Here is a 23,795-nt window from a genome sequence, read left to right on the forward strand (position 1 = left end):
TAATATGAATATGTCTTAATTAAGTAAAAAAAAATCATGTCATCATAAATCAAGAATATATCTTATTTTTATGACTAAATCGACTTATGAAATGTGTAGGTGACTATGTTGATACACTTAAAAGATAAGTAATAGACATATTTTGTGTCAAGAAGATGATATGCAATAACACAAATCCATGTTAGGGTATGTCGGAGTGGTATGAATGCCTATTGCTGTATATTATTTTTGGTTGCCTAACCTTGTTTTTTTCTTGAACCTACTTTTGCCGCTGATGTATATATAATTTAAATATTTATACATCATTAATAACATATATTATTTTTAAATTTTTTTATTGTAAGTAAGAAGTAAGAATATAAAAGTAATGTAGCAAGGATTACAGGGGACATTCTAAAAGTGTTATGTCATATTATTTCAATATCCAAGAGAAAAATTCCACTGCCAATAAACAGTGAAGAATGGTTTCTGAGATAGATCACCCTGATTGTTCAACAATTTACACAATAAGCATCATTTTATATACTATTACTTAGCACAAAAACTATACATTGCTGGCTTGAGTTCTGGTCACAGCAAATACTACAGATTACTGTCTTGTGTTCTAACTTTTGCAACATGTATTCGAATGTAACAATGTGGCAGAAGGAAGCATATAATTGTTCCTTAAGACCAATACATCCACACCTTGAATCAAGTATTCCGTATATGAAAGCCAAGTAGAGCAGCAGATGGCGGGTTAACCAGCTGCAACATAATCGTCAAAGCAACCGAGGAAGTTTCCATTTACCTCAGGAAATGTCATTATATCTCCAAAGCATAAATGTTCTTAAGCTGAATGAATTTATATGCAATCGACATAATGTATGTGATACGTTATGATGCTTCTTCCCAGACCTTGTAATCTTTTCCTTCTATGGCCAAAGACCAGCTTTGGGGCCCGGCTGGCGGCTCATAATGACCTGGTCCTAGCTTCATGGCAACCTTTTCATCTACTATTGCTGCATAAACATCTCTCTCTGCCTTTGTAATTTGAACCTGAATCGTTACAAAAGATTTGCAGAGAGAATTAGGAATTTGCTAAACATACTGAGATGGAGCTAAACGCACATATAGGTAAAATAGAGAAAATCTACTTTGCTATATGGTCCCACCCAATGCAGGTTTAGAGTATGAGTTTTGGACGTTGTGGGATCGAAATAAGGCCTAAATGAATTGAAACCGATATTAAAGGCAAAATGTTCATCTGGTGGGCTGAGGTTGGAATGGGCTGAAATTCGATAGATTAATCCGAGAAGACTTAAGGATCAATACTCGATGCTTGACCATGACATACAACGATTTAGGACAAATTTCACCTCCTAGGATCCTAAAAATAGAATATTTGCTTGCAATTGTAATTCTAGGGATACCTTATCCTTAGATAATTCAATTTTGGCTGGGTTCTGATATAAATTCTTTATTTTAAGTCCTTTTCTAGTTTTCTGCTATTTTCTGATTTGGCAAAACTCAATCTTGAAATATTATATTGGGAGATGAAATCTTCCTACAAAGACATTTCAGATGAATGGTATTTTGTATTTCTTTAAAATATAAACTCTTTTCATGTGGATCAAGAATTTTTCATGCCTAAAGGGATATCTAGCATTTCCTCTGTTAAAATAATATCTACTTTTCCTTCCACATTGCATGTCAAGAAACATGCAATAAATATATATTCTTTTTTGTTAGCAATCTGATCAATCTCGCCCCTGCACCTTTTCTTATTTCAATGGAGCATCCCTAGCAAAAAGATTAAAAAACCTGAACAGAACAGAAGCCATATATTCAGATGGCAGATAGCCCTGTTCTCAAATTAAAGATTTCACATAAACCAACATTTGACAGGACCTAAAAGGCTCATGATTCATGCCCAAAGCTATATGAAGATTCCAAAGAATTTAATTTGGTCCAAGATAACCTTTAGGTTGCGTTTGGATAGAGGGATTTCAAATGATGTCATTGCAAATTCTTCTATTTTTTGGGTTGAAGTCCATGGTGAATTTAGCCCCAAATCTAAATGCTTTCAACAAAAGTGTACCCAAACAATGAATTTGAAATTTCAAATTCTAATTTCCAAATGATAGGATCAAATGACCCTATCCAAATGCGCAACTTGTATAATTTGTGGTTCTTGTCCCCCTGGATCAAAGGTGGCGCAGACTCGAACTGGAAAACCAGCAATTGGATTATTTTATCACTCCAAGACTCAAATGGAAGTTCTAAAGGTGCCAGCCAATAGTTACCATAGTCTTAAGACATGATCTCCAGATGAAAAATCAAATTACATGACCAGATGTTACACAAGTCTAGTTATGACAGTTGCGTGTAGAACTGCAATTTTGATTTATCACAATGCATAACCAGTTTCAAATGTATGTTATCGATGTAACCGAGAACAATCAGGAAAAATCTTAACTCTGTAGAATGATGCTTTGTTGCTGCTTATTCAATTTTGGTGTCACTTGCACCAGACTCAAGGACTCTGAGTTTAACCAATTATATGGTGGATTATCTTAAAGGCTAGCCCCAGAATTCATTGTTGACATCACTACATCAATGCCGTAAACCCTAAACCCTCAAGAAGTCAGATCATGATAAAGTGATTAAGAATTCCAACTGAATAATGTTATGCTTGCCTAAACCCTCAAGAAGTCAGATCATGATAAAGTGATTAAGAATTCCAACTGAATAATGTTATGCTTGCTTACGCACTGGACAAAACAGCAGTTACATTACTTCAGAGTGACACTGATCTGTTTTGATAGGCATTATGTAAAGGATAATGCTTGGACGAGAGGAAATTTCCTTCTTTTCTCATCCTTAAGTTGATGCCAAATGAACTACATCTAATGTTCTTAATGACTAGGTTGAGCTTGCTAATTTTAAATGATAGGTAGCAATTAATGAAGTTTTAGTAATGATACTTACTGTGCTCCGACAGTGAATTTTGTTCCGATTTCTCAAAGCAATTAGTTCTGAAATTTCAGATCGCATGTGAGAGAAGACGTGATCATAGAAAACTGCTGGTGTTCCAGGATGAGTCAGAATGTATGCATATCCTTGCATCTCCTTGCCACCAGGAAATCTCCAATGACCCTTCAAGGAATAAGAGAAGACATAGTAGTAAGCCTTTCAAAATTAACTAGATTTACAGGAATCTCTTCTTGCTGTTCAAAGCTCAAGCAACATGCAACAAATTCGCATCTGTTGGAAACATGACCCTTCAAGGTATGGAGAGCACTTAGATCATAATAGATGGTAAAGATGGAATCTATGTAATTTTTTCATTTAAAATTCTAAAGTAGATTTCTGTTGGATAATTGATAATTTGTAACATGTCAAAAGTTAGAACTTTGAATATCCTCAAACAACAATGTATTCAAGAATGGGGCACCAGTTAGTGTAGAAATGTGACCTGGTGCTAAGAAAATATAATTCTGCCATAAATGAGCTCAACCTAGGAAGCAACAATGTGATAGAGGGAGGTTTATTCTCACAGCAGAAGGCCGTTCTTCCAGAAACAATTTTATAGTTATTAAACCACAGTAAACCATAAGATGTAGACAATGGAATAATGAATAGTAATTCCTCGTTGACCACTTGCTGCAGCAGTCCAAGAGATCAAGAAAAGGGAAAAATGTATAAATGCAATAAGGGAACAAAATCTTTAAGTGCCACATCCATTCTTAACTTCAGCCAAAGGCTGTACTGATGAAAATATGCACCTAGCTTACTGAGGCTAATGCAGAACAGCTTCACTGTGTTGTCAGAATGTTACTTCCCATCACTCAGCTAGCTCAGTCCTCTCACTTTCATATTAATCACTTACATGCGGAAGTAGAAAATCGCCGGAAAAACAAGTACATAACTAACTTCATATTACTGATAAAAGAAAATAACTATTAACAATAAGAAATGACAACAGTAAGAGCAGTAATCAAAATACTAAGTGTACCTGAGTGGAGCCAGTATCATGATTTTCTATAAATGTAACAGCCCTAGAAGGCCACCACCCAACAACACCTGGAGGTTTTCCCTTCTGATCTGATAATCTCCAATACTCACATCTTCCAAGTGCCTAAATACAAGAATTGCAATCCCATCTTAGATTTCAACTGATAATATAAAGAAAAAAGAATAACAAAGAATGCTGGGAAAAGAGATATCAACAAGTAAAAGCCTTGTTAGAGAAATAGCAATTCAAATACCCTATCTGTTTGTGTGGTCCTTAATATTTGGACAACAACCAGAATACAAGCTGAAGGTCCTAAGCCACCAGACATGCAAACAGAGTAGCAGATACAATTGATTGTGGATAGAATGATAAAATCATAGAAAGTGCCATATATGAAGTTCATGAGTTCCATTGGGTTTTCAACAACAACAAACAGGCCTGGTGCACCTAATGCTCCCACAAGTGGGACCTTGAGAGGGTAAAATGTAACATGCCTTGACTCGTGCAGAGTATGTTTTCATGTTTTGAAGCTGCAACATATCAGTCTAAATGGAATAACCTTACCACTTCACCAAGATCAGCCCTCAAATGGAGTATGGAAAGATTTAGAATAGCTTTGCAATAAAAAGTAACTTTATTTTATAGGGATGAACATTTGGCAACTAAGAAAAACTAAGTTCTATGTCTAAACAATGGCACACAAGCTTACAGAGTACAGAACTGAAAATGAAAACAATCATTTTAGGCCATGTACAGAAAAAATAAATGACGAAGAAGATGAAAGGAAAAGCAAAAGTTTGGCCATCATCACATAAAATCAAACTGCAAAAGTAAGAAGGTGAAATGATGGAGGTTTAAGCCTTACAAAAGGGAAGGAATATCAACTGAAATGTGCTGATGCAGTGAGGAAAGCAAGAGATTAAAGATCCAACAGCATGAAAAATCAGAAATCATATAGCCTCAAAATAAAAAATGGAGTGACAGCTCCAATTTTTAACATATTGTAGAAACATATTCATGGGTTCATAAGTAACTGACAAGATTCCACCAAGGTACGATGTGTATGGCACCAAGATTCAGAGGAATTCACTGTTATTAGACAATAGTAGGGAAGGTTTTCCACAATGTGGAAAATGTCTGCAATTGTCACAAAGAAAAAACAAAACAAGGAAATGCAATCTCTAAATATGACTGGCAATTATGATATGAAACAAGACATGGAGAGGAAATGCGTCTTTGAACAATGAAATAAAGCAAGAAATTCATCAGAAAAATTATCTGTCATCTAGCACATTTCAAAAGGTTGTGTATGCACATGACTGTCCAAACTTCTCTACTGAGTCCAAAAGGCAAATAAGAGCATCTTCTGAATGAATGCTTACAGAATGAAGAATTCCTTTTGTTGAGACATCAAATGCACCAGCAGTTCCATTAGTAGCATTGATCCAGTCAATGATTCTTTGCCTATGAGCATCTTGATTGTGATCCATTTCACCATATGTATAACTGAGGGAATCCCAATATTCACCTACAGCAAAGTAGGGCTCACTTGCATCCAAGTAATCCTTAACATAACCTCCCCAAAATCCTCTAACAAAATCAAGCCTCCACCCATCATACCCAATTTCTTTCCTGCAGGTCAAGTATCACCAGAAAAGGAAAAAAAAAAAAAACTTAAATAGTCAGACTTACTGCTCAGTCAGCAAACAGAAGAAGGGCATGCAGACCAAGAGAACATTTGTTCATCAATTTAATAACAGTAAACTTCCATTCTATATTTGAATTCCAAATGAGAGATTAAAAGATACAATTTATAAGAGGCAGAGGACTTTTTTTAAGTTCATGTATCTTAGATACCAACATGGGAAGGGAGGAGGCTAACCAATTCAGTTATTGTTTTTGGACACAAGAAATAGAACCCAGAAGCAGAAATAAGAAAATGTCCAAGTGCATTATGGTAAATTAGATACACACATCCACGTAGCAGTCACTTTGAGACGAGAGAACTTTATCTGTTTACACGAGAACCAAAGGACAGGCAGGATACAGGAAAGAAAGATTAGAGTCCTAGACCTTGCTTCTTAATGCTTGCTCTTGTAAATAACATCCAGAGAGCTCTTCAAAGAAAGTCAGAGCATTCCTATGATCCAACAAGCGAAAAATGATGGACAAATCTTTTATTGAAAAAAAAAAAAAAGTCTAGCTGAAATGTCACACCTATTAAATAACTCTGCTACCAATTTCAGTTTTGCAACTTCATTTTCCTTTTGCATTATGTAATTGTTTCCATTGTCAAATAAAGATCTCAGGATTATGAATGGGATCCTCAAAAAATGAAATAGGGTGACAGGGGTAACCTTAGCCAGCAGAGCCATTCTTTAAGATCCTTTCTTACAAAATCTTGCGAATGATCAATATTGGGAGCAGCATGGAAATTGTCTCCACTACTCTTATTGCCTCTTCCCTGTAAAATCATAGAAACGAGGTATTTTAAACAAACTGGCATATTAAATACACAAAAGAAACATTCCTTTGACAGTTGACAGCCTAATTGTGCATAAACAGTTAACATTAACTGCAGCAGTCACTAAGTTACCATTCTTTCTCAGCTAAGAATTTATCCTAGTGGAAAAAACAGATAAGATGCCGACAAAAGAAAAAAGATACAGATACTGCCTAATCACATTTATTCTAGTGAAAACTTGGGAATAACTAGACAGCAGGCAGACAAAAAAAAAAAAACAAAAGACCATCCCCAGTGTGTGGGGCTCCCTAATTTGTATGAGTTGGACACTGGCAATCTTCCATTCACATAAGAGTTAAGGTTGCTACCAAGGCTCACCCTCTAGATAGCATGCAGACAATAAAAGAAAAACTAATAGATAAAGTCTGAGAATCTTTTATGGAACAAATTCTTTTCAATATTGACACTCATAATGTAATGATATCCAGTTTGCACATCTACCTAACACAAAAAGTAGTATGGCCAGAAATAAATAATTCGGAATCAAAGAAAATAGATAGATATCAAGCATATTTAGTCACTTCCATTATTTCTGCTGACAGAATAAAAACCTCAAGAAATTAAACTGTCCTTGAGAGATAAGTGAGATATAGGTAATATTATATAATTTTGGACTTAGAGCACCATCATTGCATTTACTTAAGTGTTAGTAGAATTAGGATATCAAAAGTTGCAGCATGAGCAATATCACTTGAGAATAATTTCTGTTTATTTGGTTGTCCAAATCCAACTGAACTCACAAACTTTAGTACCAGAAATATGATCACATAAAAGTCATCTGCAGTGCCCCTGCTTTATGAGGATTGGAAGAGGATTGTTTTTGTATGTAGACTACCTTTCCAGAGAGATTATTTCACAACTCAAACCCATGACTCTAAAAGAACGACCATACCTTGCTACCTAGGCTCACCCTCCAGATACATGATCACATATAGATAAAATATTCATTTATTTGTATGTGTGAAAATCTTTCTAGATCTGCAGTTAAATAGTAGAGTTTCTTCTATTTATACATTAATATGTTAACAACACTTCCAGTGTTTTCAGGAAATAATTCTGTGATAAGTCCTCTCTGCTGCTTATAGCTGATCCTAAGAATACCAAAATTTTGGGACCTTAAGGCAATAAAAAACTGAATCAGATCACAAATTCAGGGAGTGAAAGGAAAACATAATTTATTTAGTGGAAAATATGTCAGACACAACATTGGATAGTTATTTTTCTTTTTTTTTACCAATATTCTGTTAGGTCAACAAGTTGCGCCAGAAGAAGCTGAACAGCAATTTTGAAAAAAGAATTAACACTTATCTCGTTGTACTTTTGGATCCCATTAATTGGATTCTAAACAGCATGATCATCCATCGCAAGCAAGGGTTTTACCTGGAAATGTGGATCATCTGCAACAACTGCACGATCATCCCAATTTAGACGGCCACCAAAAATGTTCCAAATGCCATTTTGATTCTGGTGGTGTGCACAACGATGATTGAGGACAGCATCTCCAAGAACTCTTATGCCAACTTCATGAAATCTCTTAACAAGAAGTTTCAGCTCATCAATATTTCCATATCTGATCCATACCATAACAGAAGTCAACCCTTTAAATACAAAAGCATAAGGAAATGACGATATAGAAGAGTTGAGAAAAGCTTTACCACATAACCTGTTGATACTCATTTGAAGAAACTCATAATATAATATTCATTAAATTTTAAAGTTTGATGAGAAATTAGGCTTTTGATTAATTAGAATTTCTAAAATAGATACATTACTTCCTCTCCATACTTTTGTCAATACATAGTGAGTTCTCATTGCTTTCATACACTAAAAATATATGAAAGATGACAATAAAGCAATGGTTACTAAAACTAAAATAATACAAAAAAAAATTATTTTATATATACAAAAAAAACTGATAGCTATATATACAGCCATATATTCTGTAAGGCAATTGTAGCGCATATTATGCTTAAATGTTTCTCACAAAGATTTTTTGGTATCTCCCAACCTCTTTTGCTAAAAATTTCTTTCATTCAATCAACTCTCCCAATAAGGGCATCGATTGGTCTTCTTACCCCAAAACCAAACCATTTTAATCAGTCTCATGCATCTTAACTTCAATAGGAGCTATCATGAATTTATGATGGATAACCTTATTTTTAATTCTATTATTCCTTGAACGGCCTCACATCTACCATAACATCCCCATCTCTATCCAACACATATTTTGAACATGTTGGTGATTTATTGTCCAATAATATATTCTGTAAAATAGAGTTAGCCTTATAACCACCTGATAAAACTTCCCTTTTAGATTCAATGGAATTTTATTATTGCATAAAATATTAAACACACTTTTCTATTTTAACTATCCTATCAACAAATATCTATACATGAAACTAAAAATATATATATCTCTCTTGTCATTTCACTACTATATTCTGTCATGGTTTCTTTGGAATGATTATATGATATGTCTTAAACTCTACACCATGTTATATACATATCAATGTTTCTTTTCATGTCCATGTTCTTTTTGTTATGAACTAAAACGCTACTTATAGTACAAATAGTTGGGCACCCACCCACCGGGATAGTACAGGGTCTAAGGAGCAGCTAACGGGGGCTGGGACAAGTTTAAGGTCAAGTCAGGGGTAGCATCTGGTCAACATCACAAACCATCCCACTTTAATTACATAGATGCCTTAAAAATTTTATTTTGATGCCATACTCTTCCCAAAATTATGCAGATAGAATCCATTTGAAATTATAACAAAACTATCTACTAAAAATATCTTAATTTGGGGAATTCATTATCCTCCATCAACCGTGTATTTCAACTGAAGGGCTGCAGGGACTTTAGAAAACAAGTCTCACATTGGAAGAACATTTGAGCTTATAAAAGTAAGAGTGATATCATGCACAGAGTCCAACCAAGTTACATTTAAGCAGTTTACTAACCAAGTTAAGAGTACTTTGCTCAGTCCAGTTCAACATTTTCTATGTAAAGTCTTAAACATTGCAACCAGCTGGAAAAACCCCACTCTGCCACACCCCTTGATGAGTTTAGAGCGTTATATTTTTCCGGTGGGGCAGGAAGGCATACCCATCCAAACTATACCTATTTCCATCATTAGTTGACATGAACTTAAAAAAAAAGAAACAAAAAGAAAAAAAATGGCTGTGAAACTAAACATCAAGTTATTGAAAAGAGAAAGAAATTTGACTTCCTAACTGTAGTTTGCAAAATTCAGACCATGATAAATAAGAACAAGTTGATGGCAAATAAATCAAGATAAATCAGCTCAACTATGAAGGACATCTTCCATTTACAGGTGGTTCATACAAATATAAATTCTTGATCCATGTCTTCAAAGTTATAATATTTAGTACAACACACATTAGCATTCAAACAAAGGATGTAAAATATGCATGTATCTTCATAAATTCTGTAAGGCAGTACCTCGAGTTCAAGTTATATAAATCCTTTGGCATGTAGCCTTCAGGTGACACAGATTCTGTTGGTGGTGGTAACCATACCACAGTGAAACCAAGAGAAGATATTTCTGCAGCTCTTTCATGGAGCTCCATGTACCATCTTCCAGATTTATGAGACTCCCAGTTGAATCCTTGGCAGAGAATTTCACTGCCTGAACCTGTTCCGGAACTTACTTTTCCAGGAGGTTTTAGTTCCTCGAATTCCACAACCACATTTTTTGAAAAAGTTGGAATAGAGCTTCTGAAAATGCTGTAGGCTTGTGCAGCTAGCTTTTCAATTTCTTGAAGAATGCTTTCTTGAGCTTCTTTTGTCTTTGTTTTTCGACTCTTTTCAGAGGAAATATCACTCACCAAATTTCTTATGTCATTGATGATTTCATCAGTATCTGCAGCTGGAGGAACTGCTTGATTTGTCTCTACCACTTTAGGACCTCCAGATTGCCCAATACTAGATTGTAAAGGCAAGCCACTTGAACTTAAAAGGGGTATGTAAAAGTCTTTTCCATTACAATTCAACCATGTATTTTCATTTATCTTGAGCACAAATAGAAATCCAACATATCCTTCATCCAAAGTAATTAAATTCCAACTGCCATGTCCATTTTCTTTTTGCTGAAAGCATAAAGCAAGGTTAGTAATTAGGATAGAAAAAAGAACCATACAACTATTCCCAACCAGAGTAGCTCTTGTCGTATGTGAGAAACTAATGCAAATTTGCCAAATAAGATAAACGAAAGAGACAAATAAAGGGAATTAGTGTTCAGAGACAATAGTAATCAGTCTACAAACATGTATGTTAGTTTCCCATTTACTTCACCTTTACAAAAATAGTTCATTGATTACACACTGGCCACAATGTAAAAGGAAAGAATTTTCAGCCAAAACAAAAAAAAATGAAACAAGTAAGAGGAAAGAAAGACAAGATTACATATTATCAGAAGAGTAAGATATTAAGAAAAAAAAACACTTTGTAATAGTTTAAAACTTGTAATGAATGTTGTTCAGATCTTTCCTATTACATCTCTCTAAGGCATTAAATTTTGTTAGATGCTCACTTAAAATAAAATGCGCATGATGCACTTCTAAACTATAGAAGGTCAAACTTGTCTTGACTACTGTGTCCCACAATTTGCCTCCCTACCTCTCTGGTAAATATGAAAGTCATGCTTGTGACATCATCTTTGTTATTTACATAAAAAAAAAAAAAAAGACATCATCTTTGTCCAATATATATTTGTTTGTGTGTGTGTATATATATATATATATGAAACAAGCAAAAAAAACTCTCTTGCTTGATTGATTCTAATGAAAAAAAAAGCAGAAATATATACAACATACATCCTTATCTTTTATCTTATAAAGTAGGAGATGAGATAGGAATGTGCTATCTCCTAAATATTAGGATATTCTATCTCCTAACTTATAGAGACTAATTTAAACTTTAAAATACAAGTTTACAATATTTAAACTACAAGACTAAAGTCCTTATCCATCGGTTAACAATCTTCAAATTTTGAATTTATCTTCCTCGTCCAACACTCCCCCTCAAGTTGAGGAGTAGATGCATGTCATCCCCAGCTTGCCAATTAGAAATTCAAAACCTGGTCTTACCATTGCTTTGGTGAGCACATCTACTACTTGATCAGTGATAGGAATGTAAGACAAGACTATCTCTCATTCTTTAATCTCTCGTTTTATAAAACTTCAGTCTATCCTAACATGTTTCATGAGATCATGTTGGATAGGATTCTTCACTATGCTTATTACCGACTTACTATCACTGTATACCCTTGTAGGTTGAACCAAGGGTATCTTTAGGTCTCCCAAAAGCCTTTTTAACCAGACTACTTCACACATTCCTTGAGCAATAGCCCGAAACTCTGCCTTAGCACTACTACGGGCCACCACTGATTGTTTTTACTTCTCCACGTCACCAAATTTCCCCACACCTAGGTACAATATCCGGTTGTTGATTTGTTGTCTTCACTTGATCCTACCCAGTCTGCATCCACAAACCCCTGAATTCCTCTTTACTTTGTCTTCTGAAACATTAACCCCTTTCCAGGGGTTCCTTTTAAATATCTTAGCACATGAAAAACGACATCCATATGTCTTTGTGTAGGAGAATGCATGTATTGGCTTATTTTACTTACAACGTAGGCTATGTCAGGCCTAGTAAGAGACAAGTAAATCAACCTCCCTACCAACCGTTGGCACCTCTCTTTGTTCATAGGGACATCATCTTCTTCTTCTCTTGATTTCCATCCTTTATCTAATGGAGTTCCAGTAGGTCTACAAGCCATCATCCCGGTGTCCTTTAGCAAATCTATGGTGTACTTCATTTGTGAGATAAATAATCCTTCTCAGCTTCTAGCAACCTCCATATCTAAGAAGTATTTCATAAGCCCGAGATCTTTGACTTCAAATTTGGACTTTAGCTGCCTCTTTAAGGTCTCAATCCCTTGTATGTCATCACCTGTAACCATTGTTGTTAAAATCCCGATTTTACGCGTACGATTTTACGATTCGAATACCCCTAAACGATTCAAATCCCATGTAAAATCCAATTTGGGATAAAATCCTATAAAATCTCGATTTTACATATACGATTTTATGCTTCAGAGATCTCCAAACGATTTTACGATTCAAAGACCTTCATTGATTTAAGTTACAATTTAGATGATATTTCTAACGTCTCAATGTCACATAGCATCTGACATTGAAACTTATGCAATGAATTGTTATATTTTGCCTCTAAATTGGAACTTGATTTAACATTGATTGCATAAGTTCCAATGTCACATAGCATCTAACATTAATTGCATAAGTTCCAATTTACTTGATTTAAATTATAATTTTTACTTGATTTAACATTGATTGCATAAGTAAATCAAGACAAACAAGTAATTAATTAATGGACCACCAAACCCCAAATCGGGATTTTACTTGATTTAATCAATGTTAAATCAAGAAAAAAATGCAACATAAATCTAATGGAAGACGTTGAAAGAATCCTCTAAAGAATTTTAAACTATATTTTACCTCTAAATTACCTATATTTTGCCTCTAAATTGCCTATACCAACATGCTAGTTTTTGAGCTATATTTTGGAAGTATCATCTATTGAACTATAATAAGGAATAATCAAGTTATTAAAAGATATTAATTCATTTTCTACAAAATTATGTTATTATAAACATATATTTACAAAAATTGAAGGGTATTTCTAATTATTTCTAAAATCTTACGATTTTACGATTCGATTTTACGATCCGATTTTATGGACACTTTTTCGATCCCACTTAAAATCCCGATTTTAACAACCTTGCCTGTAACAATTATATCATCAACATAAACAATTAGAATAGATTTCCTTCCATTTTTCGAGGATTTTACAAACAATGTGTGATCGACTTGTCCTTGTTGATACCCAAATTGAATTAAGGTCATGCTGAACTTTTTGAACCAAACCCTAGGTGATTACTTCAATCCATATAGAGATTTCTTCAGCTTGCAAACCTTGCCTATACCAGCCTCCCTTTCAAAACCTGGTGGTACTTTCATGTATATTTCCTCATCCAAATCACCATTAAGGAATGCATTTTTAATCTCAAATTGATATAGTGGCCAATCTAAGTTTACAGCAATTGAAAGGATTACCCGGATTGAATTTAATTTTGCCACAGGAGCAAAAGTCTCCTCATAGTTTATCCCATAGGTTTGAGTAAACCCTTGGGCCACCAATCAAGCTTCATATCTCTCCACACTACCATCAGCTTTGTGCTTTACTGTAAAAACCCATTTGCACCCAACTATTTTCTTTTCTAAGGGTCTTCTCACTATATCCCACGTTCTATTATCCACCAATGCCTTCATTTCCTCCATAACAGTTGCTTTCCATTTTGGATCCTGCATTGCTTCTTGAATATCTTTTGGAACAACTATACTATCAACTTTAGCAATGAAACCTCTGAACTTAGGAGATAACTTAGCAAAAGTTAGATAATTTTTTATAGGATATTTTGCACAGGACCTTACCCCCTTCCGCAAGGCTATTGGCATTGCCCAATCTAGCCCATCCTCAGGAACTGCCTCACTATTAGCATCATGTGTCGGTCTGAAAGTTTTTGTGTTGTCTCTGGTTATTTCCCTTCCAAAGTTGCAGTCATCCTTCGATGGACCAGCTTTTGGTAGAGATGATTGGCATTGATGCTGCTTTGTTTGGTTCCTTGGTTGTTGGGAATAGACAAACTTAGGTTTAACAGCTGATTTGATTTGTGGCTGGGAGGAAAACTGACCAGAACAATGGTCAGATGTTTCTGAATCAGCTGATTTTGACTCAAAGGCTGTTTCAAGAGCTGCTGGGGCTGCTGGAAAAGTTTTAGGAAGGGATGGGGCTGCTGGAACTGTTTTAGGAAGGGATTCCACTGGCAGCGTATTGTCATAGGTAATGATTTCTCCCCCTTAAGAATACACTGGCAGTGACAGTGGAGGGGCCGAGAGAGGATCAGTAGGTATAGCCACAGATGGGTTGGACTAGTAGAATGAAATATCTTCATAAAATGTGACATTGGTGGAAATGTAATACTTGTGGGTCGTAGGGTTGTAACACTTGTATCCCTTTTGGGTAGGTGAATAACCAATGAAAAGATATTTTGGGGCCTTGGGATCAAGCTTAGTCCAAGATGTACTTCGGTTGTGAACATAGACAACACAGCCAAACACCTTAGGTTCAAGAGATTGTAAGAGAGGAGCATGAGGATATATAGCACAAAGGGTCTCAAGGGGTGTTTGGAAGTTCAATGTCTTGGAGGGAAGACGATTTATGAGATAAGTAGCCGTAAGAACAGCCTCCCCCCAATAGGAATTAGGGACATGAGTGGTGAACATCACAGCCCTAGCAACTTCTAAGAGATGCCTATTTTTTCGTTCGGCCACTCCATTTTTTTGTGGTGTATGGGCAAGAACTTTGATGCAGAATCCCATGGTCAAGAAGGTAATTGTTTATGTCATGAGAAAAATATTCCCTCCCATTATCAATCCTAAGGATATGAATAGAGACTTGGAACATGTTCAAGACAAACTTGTGAAACCGTTTAAAAATATTGCTAGCTTCGGGTTTCTCTTTCATAAGATATACCCAATAAGTCCTAGAATGGTCATCTATGAAAGTTATGAACCATCTAGAGCCCGAAACATTTGGGAGTTTAGAAGGACCCCAAATGTCACTATGAACCAAGTGGAACGGGGATGAGGGTTTATACGGTTGAATGGAATGATGAGCTTTAGGTTGTTTAGCAAGAGTACATTGCTCACATGAAAGATTGTGATCTTTATTAATGAAGAATTGAGGATACAAAAATTTGAGGTAAGGGAAACTAGGATGTCCTAAACGTTTATGCCATAACATAGCTTTGACATTTGAATTAACATTTAGAACAACTTTATTTTAATGTAATGGGTTTGAAGGACTTCCTTTCAACCAATAGAGACCATCCCTAGCTTCAACACTACCAATCATCATTCTCGAGGCTTGGTCCTCAAATAAACAAAAAGATGATAAGAAGATTACTTTGTAGTTCATGTCCTTGGTAATCCGATTTACAGACAGCAAATTGTAGCTTAATCCTGGTACATATAAGATTGGATTGAGTTTCAAGTTAGAGACACAAACTTTCCCAAGACCTAATGCAGATGCAATAGACCCATCTGCCATAGATATCTCAATCATTGTTTTACATGGCCTATATTCAGTCATACAATCCATAGAACCAGCCATATGATCGGATGCTCCAGTATCTATTATCCATACATCCTTATGAATTTGTTTTGACATAAATGAGCAGTGAGGATTACCTTGTAAAGCAACTGATCTAGTAGGCTGATGATTAGAAAACCCAGTTGAGTTTGTACCTTGGTTTAGCAGCCTGTATAGGGTTTGGATCTGGTCCTCTGACAGATTGAGATCTGTTTTTGATCATTTTTCCAGTGATTTTGGTCTACTCTCTCCCAATGTGGCAGCCACATAAGCTAATCTGGTGCCTTCTCTCTTATTCTTTGGTTTCTAGTTGGTTGGTTTGCCATGGATCTTCCAACATGTCTCTCTTGTATGATATGGTCTCTTGCAATGATCACCCTGTTGCTTTTCTCTCCCAGCATCCTTTTAAACAAAATCTCCTTGTCTAACAGTGGCTAGGGCAGACTGTTGATGGGATAAATCATCAGCCGATTGAAGCATTACTTTGTGTCGGCTTTCTTCTCACCTAACATCTGCAAATACTTCTCTTAAATTGGGCAAAGGTTTAGTACCTAAAATTCTGCCACGCAATTCATCTAAATCATTGTTAAGTCCATGGAGGAAATCAAATATCCAGTCTTTTTCAACCATCTTATTATACTTAATGCTATTAGCCACATTCTCCCAAGTAATAGTATAGAATAAATCCATCTCATGCCACAATTCTACCAAAGTATTAAAATAATCTGTAACATTCAGATTACCTTGTCTGGTATTTCTTATGGCTGACCTGATTTCAAAACTCTGAGATGAATTCTCCAAATCTGAGTACATCTCTTGCATCGAATCCAAAATCTCCTTGGTTGATTTGTGAAAGAGGTATGTCCTTCCAATCCTAGGCTCCATGGAGTTTATCAACCAAGCCATTATGGTTGAATTTTCTGCCTCCCAAGTGCCATAGGTGACTGTTGTCAGTGGAGGAGCAGGGGTAGCACCGGTTAAATAGCCTGATTTTCCCTTTCCCTTGATCACAAATAAAACAGATTAAAGCCATTCCCTAAAATTACTCCTATTTAGCTTCTGGTGAGTAATTTGCAATGGATGGTTGTCGATTGAATGGCTGGACAGGTTTGGGAAAGATTGAGAGGTAGCTGAGGGATGAACCGCACTTGGAGAATTGGTGGCTGAAGCTTCTGTGAGACTAGGGTTTTGATTTGTATCGCCCATGATTTTGAGGAAACTAGCAATCGGCTGAGATAGACTAGAGATTTTTCCTTAGCTCTGATACCATGAAACAAGCAAAAAAAACTCTCTTGCTTGATTGATTCTAACGAAAAAAAAGAGCAGAAATATATACAAAATACATCCTTATCTTTTCTCCTATAAAGTAGGAGATGAGATAGGAATGTGCTATCTCTTAAATATTAGGATATTCTATCTCCTAACTTATAGAGACTAATTTAAACTTTAAAATACACGTTTACAATATTTAAACTACAAGAATAAAGTCCTTATCCATCGGTTAACAATCTTCAAATTTTGAATTTCTCTTCCTTGTCCAACAATATATATTGGTGCACAACATAAAGAATGAATCTTTTATTGTTCAACTTCACTTGAAGACATTTTCCCTTTGATAATTTAAAATTTTGGCTATATAGTAAAATGTCTGCGACAATACAATCATACGCTCATGCATGCATAACACACAAACATGCAGGTACATGAAGACACATATAGTTAGATTCTACAACACAACAAGATGAATGAAATGTGGATATGGCTGCTTAATGAGTGGGCCAAGAACCAATCTAACAAGTTAAACCACTGTATCCAACAGAACTTGCTTAAGTTTGTTTAAAATTTTGTAGGGTAGACTCTCATTTTCATGAGAAAAAGGCAAGCTGTAATGTCTCTTGTATCTTGGGAAGAAGTGCTGCACGTTTATAGAAGATTAAAGCAACCGCTAGCAACAATAGTTTCAGACAGCTTATACTGTCTTAAGACACATATAGTTAGATTCTACAGCACAACAAGATGAATGAGATGTGGATATGGCTGCTTAATGAGTGGGCCAAAAACCAATCTAATTAAACCACTGTATCCAATGAAACATGCTTAAGTTTATTTTAAGGTTCTATATGCTAGACTCTCGTTTTCACTAGAAAATGGCAAGCTGTAATGTTCCTTGTATCTTGGGAAGAAGTGTTGCATGTTTATAAAAGATTGAAGCAACCACTAGCAACAACAGTTTCAGATGGCTTCTAAAGTCTTCCCTACCTAAGTGAAAGCTAATATAACATGTCTCAGCATACATCACAAATGGAAAGGTCTATCACTACATGTGTGTGGGTGTGCAACCACCAAAGACCCAATGACAATTGTGTTTGCGAGGAACACCAAAAGACATGATTTTCACTGTTTTAAATTATATACCTTCAATAGAGTTCGCAATGCCTTATTCTTAAATACTATTGTTCCGGCAGGATATGGCTCAGCTGGAATCTCCCACTTGTAACTGTTGTCTTTGCAAACACCCCAGTGAAGAAGAACCTCTCCGGGCAGATCAGTTTCTATGTGCAGAAGATTCTTGGCTGCATCTGGACATTTTCTGACAGAGACATTTACTGAGTTGCCCGTAAGAACTTCTTTTACAATAGGATGTTCCTCATAGAACCCTTCAAGACGCATCTGAGTAGAATCTCTAGACGCGCTGTTATCTTCCGTAGATTTGAGGAGCACGCTAGATAGCTGGCCAAGAGCCCCTATGAACCAATAGAGCTAGTCAACCAAAAGGAGGCAAAGAAAGATAAAAGCCTTATTATTAATTAGTACTATAAGAAGATTGTTTGAGGCTTTTGTCTTTCCCATATTCTGAACTCAGCAGCACGTTTATCTTTTATATATTATATATATATTCAACAGAACAACATATTGACTCATGAATGCTTTTATAATCCACCTGATGAGATGTAATCATGTTTATAGAACATGGAATGACCTGAAACCAATAGAACAGCAACAGACCAGTGAACCAGTTAGATGCCTAAAAGTCACCATTATTTACTAATTACTATGTATGACCAGCTATTTGAACAAAATGAGCCACATGAATACCTGTCTCTAGAAAGATGAAATAAAGTAAAGAAATACATAATCATTATTAAAGTATTGGCTCAAGAAGATTTAAATATCTTAAGGTCACTCCTTATGGATTTGATACCAAATTAGAAACAAATAGTACCTAAAGGTGAAAAGGTTTTCACAGAATTAATGCTCAACAGAAACAAAGCAAGATACAGTGTATTATTTCACAAAACCTGGCCACAAACCCAAGCTCTTTTTAGCGCCCACAAAATTTCCATCTTCAGGAAGGTAGTCGATCAGAGCAACTTTGAAATCTCTTCCTTTGTGCTGATACCATGATCCAGTTTCCTCATCCTGCAACACCAAACACCCCCCCACCCCCCAACAAAAAAAAGAAAAAAAAGGAAAAGGGAAAAAGAAGAACAAAATAAATAAATAGCATTCTTTGTTTATACCAAAAATATTACATGAGATATCAAATTAGTGGCATGAAAAATCTTTCAGCTGACAGAATTTTGAGACAGAACCTTCAAAACAAAATTTATTGCTGCAATAGGATTAGTGGTACTAAAATTGATCTTCACTTCATAATATAAATCTCCTTCCACCACTGTTGGTGATTTCTTCAGTGGTGTCTCAATTGCATAATCCTAGAAAAAGGAAAGAAATATATTTTAGGTCATGATAAACAATGCAGGAAAGAACACTAGATACATCACAAGGAAATATAATTAACCAACAAGGACCTTAATGGGAATAGATCCCGGAGGCCGCATCTCAACAGGAGGTTGATCCCACTCACTGCAAAGTTTGAAAGATAAGATCACAAGTTATGGGATAACCACCAGTCATTATTAACATTGTGCAGTGCAGAAATAGCACAGGATAAAATCAACCGTGATCCCAGCCTATGAAGAATTAAACTCAATTACCCAAGTTGATGAATAATTGCACTAAAACTACGTGTAGTGCCTTTGTTAACATAAGTTCATTTCCAGCATCAAATTCAAAACTTAAAAGTAGGATAAAAGAATGGCCAGCAGCAAACCTGCCAACATCTTTAACATAGTTTACCCCCCAGTGAAGAACCCATTTCCCACGAAGATTACATCCCACGCTAAGCTGCCAATTGTCTTCACCTTTCCCATTATCCAATCTGATGGATATCTTTCCCTCCACCTGTTATTCCAACCAACTAATAAAATCCGAATGAATAAACATAAACCCCACTGTTTGGTTGAAACATAACAAATTAGAAAAAAACAATAAACAAACAGATAGACTCTTCGGAAACTCAATACAGTTGAATTTTGTATTAAAAAAATACGCGGAGATCATTTAAGTACATCTAGAAAATTCAAAAAAGGTTTGACAATGCCAGAAGCTTACGAAGCAAAGAGAAAACTAAGAACAGATACAACAAAAAATAAATGATTCAAGAAAAAAAAAAAAACACTAAAACGAACTGCACTAACCTAAATCAGTTCACGACTCCAATTTATCAAACAAAAAATAACGAAATCAATATCAACAGCAAAAGTTCCCATTAAATGTGAAGTGAGAGACAGAGAACGGACCTTCTCAACAGTTCGCTTAAACAAAAACGTCTCCTTGAAGAAGACGTCGGCAGATTGGGAGTCCTCCACCACAGCTGCATCTGCGGAGCTCGCTCTGACGGTAAGAGGCCGGTGAGGTCTGAATCTGCAGAAGCTCCGGCCATGGGAGAGCGTTCTCGGAGCGTAATTCAGGGAGAATGCTTTCGTTCTCCCGCAATTCCGGACGAGCTTGGGGTGTTCTCTCCGACAACGGTGCAGAAGAGGCTCCAGAGATATTGTCGACATGGTTCTCGATCACCACAGAGAGAAGGAGAGAGAGAAAGAGAAAGAGAAAGAGAGAGAGATTCCCTTTGCAGATGCATTAGAAGTTAGAACTGGTGATGCAGATCCATTTTAACTTTCTGCAAAAAGGCCACTTTTTCGGTTTCCCCATCTTTTTTAACAGTTTATTACGATATTAACATATAACAAAAATGCTATTTTTGTTATTTTTAATTATATTTTTAAATTTCTATTTTTAACTCGATTAATTTTTATATTTTAATTTTTTCATATAATAATCATAATTTTTCATTATTATCATTATACTTCTATACCTGTATTTTTAAATTTATTTAACTTATATATTTAAACATAAACAAAATATGACATGTTATTTATCATCTCATTTTATCTTTTTTTATATATAAAAATAAAAATATATACGTTAAATTACCTCGAAAGTACCGATCTAGTAATATAATTAAAATAATAAAAAATTCGAATTACCAAACAAAAAAAATCAAAACACATAAATTAAATTTATTAAAAATTCAAATTTAGTCATGTAATCGAAACAAAAAAAATTCAAATGACCATGCAAAAAAATGTGAAAGTACAAGAATAAAAATGTAGATTTAGCCAACTATTAATTTATATATTTAAATTAATATTTTATATTAATATATTATATATTTATATTAACGTAATTTATTTATATAATATATTAATGCGTAAATTTAAATCTAAATATCAAAATTAAGTCATATATATATAAATATAAAATATCTGAAACGGTGATGTGTGACGAGTGAACAGCCTTAAATGGCCCCAAGATATTTCATTTTGTTTTTGTTTCATTTATAATAGAAAAGGATTTGGGAAAGTTGCGACCATAATCACACCTAATTCATACCAACCGTCCACGTTTTAAAGTGTTTCTTCGTTATTCAAGAGTCACGTTTGATATGACATTTTTATGTAAAAAATAGTATATTCACAAATAAATTTTAAAATTATAAGTTTACGTGTTATTTTAATTTGTGAAAATTATTTTTTATTTTTTATTAACGTGCCATCACGAACGCTCCCTACTGCTCAGTAGAAATGCAAATTAGAGAACCCAATAGCTACTTTCTATCTCTATTCTCTCTCCGTTGACGTGAGGGCGATTTGATATTTTTTTAATTTTCATGATAGCTCCTGACTATTGAGTTCTCTTTTATGATCAAGGTTCAAACACGAAACCTAAAGACCCAAAGAATAATACTCCAATAATTCTTCATTTGTTAATTAATCGATGCCCGAAGCAGTTTGTGAGAATTATTAATCAAATTTATTTGTGATATAACATTTCACTTCATATATTGATGATGTTGTGTACAAACAAAAAGTGGGGATGAATGTAGGTCCAAAAAAAGAGCTCCAAAAGCCATTTGAAAGGGGAAATCTATAGAAATAAGGCACTAAGTATGTGAAATTATTGGATGAATGAAATTGATGGACATCAGTTGAGTAATGAAAGATTAAATGACTGACATTGAATAGCCTCACCCGAGAGCCGCCTTTGAGACCTTTGAGAGATTCTCTTGAAAATTCGTACGTCATCCAATCACTATTATGGAGTTTAATAAATAATACTACTCAAATTCATAATAATTTTTGTAAATGTATTTCTAATCTAAAATGATAATTATATTTATGTAATAAATATTTTTATAATAATATATGTTCATTTTATACAAAATCATTTGTTTTTTCAATCAAAATGGTGTGAATAAAATACTAAGTGCAATGATGATGTTACATTATTGAATATGGTATCTCAATTTAATCACAATTTGTTATATGATCAAATCTTTAATATTTAGTTAACGTTTATTAATCAATATATAAATCAAAAAATATGAAAATATATCAGATAAAAATATTTTTCATTGTATTTATTAAATTTTCTATAAATAAGTCACATGACTTTTTAATAGTTTTATCTTGAATTTTTAATATAAATTTATCATTTTTTCTTTTATATAATTTATCTTAAACTTTACATATAACTTATCTTGATAGAGTCTTATCTTAATCATTTTAACAAATACTATCTTAGTAGTTATAAAACATTGTATTGTTGTTTGAATATAACAATAATATTTAGAGTATCGAGAAATTTGTCTTCGAATTTGTATAATCCTGTAAGAAAGAACATTGTTAGAGAATACGGGGCGATTCTCGCGCAAACACTTTGATACTTAAGTCAATAAATAATAAATTATTAAAAAAATTACAAAATACTTAATATCACAAAAAATGACTTAAGTATGAAATATCTATAGGATGATCGTCTTGCGCTCTTTGAGAATATTATTCCTTAAAGGATTCTACGGACTCGAAGTTATTTTTTTTGACAACTCTAAATATCATTATTATATTCAAACAAAAAAATTGGTAAAAGTATAAAGATGACGTAATATAGTGGATCGGATAGACATAAACAATATATGATTCATTTTATCTAGTCCTTTCCTTTGGCCTAAATTATTGTGGCTTTGGAGAGTTGTAGAAGCAACTTCTTGTGCTCACCTGGGTTGCAAGATAACCTTGTCGACTCATTTGTGTATTAATATATTATATATTTATATTTATATAATATATAAAATCACAAAATATTATAATTATCCAAATAGCATCACAAAAATATCAAGATTGTTGTGAAAAAATCAACGATCAGAAATAGAGCAAGAAAATAAATAATAAATATACAATTTACGTAACTCAAGATTAATAATTTTATTATTAAAAAATTAAAATAATATAATCGATCAGATTTTATAAATCTAAAAATTCTAACGAACTCAATTATCCTTTCTTAATCCTTAACAAAATTGTCTAATAAAGCCATTAACTGCCTATTAAATAGCTTTCTTAATCTCGAAGAGTTGGCCTTTATTGGCCAATAAGATGCTTATAATTATGTGGCACGTCCTAATGAGTGCCAAAAGACGTGAAACATATGCAAAAGGCATGAAGTGCCCTTCAATAATATACTTCTGTGTTATCTTTTTGATGCGAGGCATTGACTTGGTGGGGCCATTCCCATCCTCATATAATTAGAACAAATATATCTTGTGACTCGGGATA

General features: G+C 34.4%; 1 protein-coding gene across 4 annotated transcripts; it reads right to left on the reverse strand.

Annotated features, from left to right (window-relative positions):
* Positions 1 to 455: 455 nt before the first annotated feature.
* Positions 456 to 20,781, reverse strand: LOC127788442 (alpha-amylase 3, chloroplastic). Of its 4 annotated transcripts, none has more exons than XM_052316699.1 (14): positions 20,421 to 20,781; positions 19,892 to 20,022; positions 19,590 to 19,644; positions 19,371 to 19,493; positions 19,077 to 19,197; positions 18,719 to 18,757; positions 18,193 to 18,521; positions 9,985 to 10,631; positions 7,902 to 8,091; positions 6,355 to 6,461; positions 5,380 to 5,629; positions 3,998 to 4,120; positions 2,971 to 3,138; positions 456 to 1,038 (listed from the first exon to the last, which is right to left on the reverse strand). In XM_052316699.1, exons 1-14 carry the CDS (start codon positions 20,682 to 20,684, stop codon positions 877 to 879), a joined length of 2,709 nt encoding a protein of 902 aa, XP_052172659.1. In that variant the 5' UTR covers positions 20,685 to 20,781; the 3' UTR covers positions 456 to 876. The 4 variants fall into 4 exon arrangements, with proteins under 4 accessions (XP_052172659.1, XP_052172662.1, XP_052172661.1 ...); XM_052316702.1 differs by having other exon boundaries at positions 19,892 to 20,038; positions 20,421 to 20,550; XM_052316701.1 differs by lacking the exon at positions 18,719 to 18,757 and having other exon boundaries at positions 19,089 to 19,197.
* Between the last annotated feature and the right edge of the window lie 3,014 nt (positions 20,782 to 23,795).

Source organism: Diospyros lotus, chromosome 13, assembly GCF_014633365.1.
Source record: "Diospyros lotus cultivar Yz01 chromosome 13, ASM1463336v1, whole genome shotgun sequence".
In the NCBI taxonomy this organism is placed as follows: Eukaryota; Viridiplantae; Streptophyta; class Magnoliopsida; order Ericales; family Ebenaceae; genus Diospyros; species Diospyros lotus.

Excerpts from the sequence above, each read along its gene's own strand:
- LOC127788442 (XM_052316699.1), bottom strand. The coding sequence starts at position 20,684 with ATGTCGACAATATCTCTGGAGCCTCTTCTGCACCGTTGTCGGAGAGAA. Across the intron at positions 18,758-19,076 it reads GAGCTTGGGTTTGTGGCCAG|GTCATTCCATGTTCTATAAA; the intron begins GTTTTGTGAAAT and ends TATTGGTTTCAG. Across the intron at positions 4,121-5,379 it reads CAAAAGGAATTCTTCATTCT|GCACTTGGAAGATGTGAGTA; the intron begins GTAAGCATTCAT and ends TCTTGTATTTAG.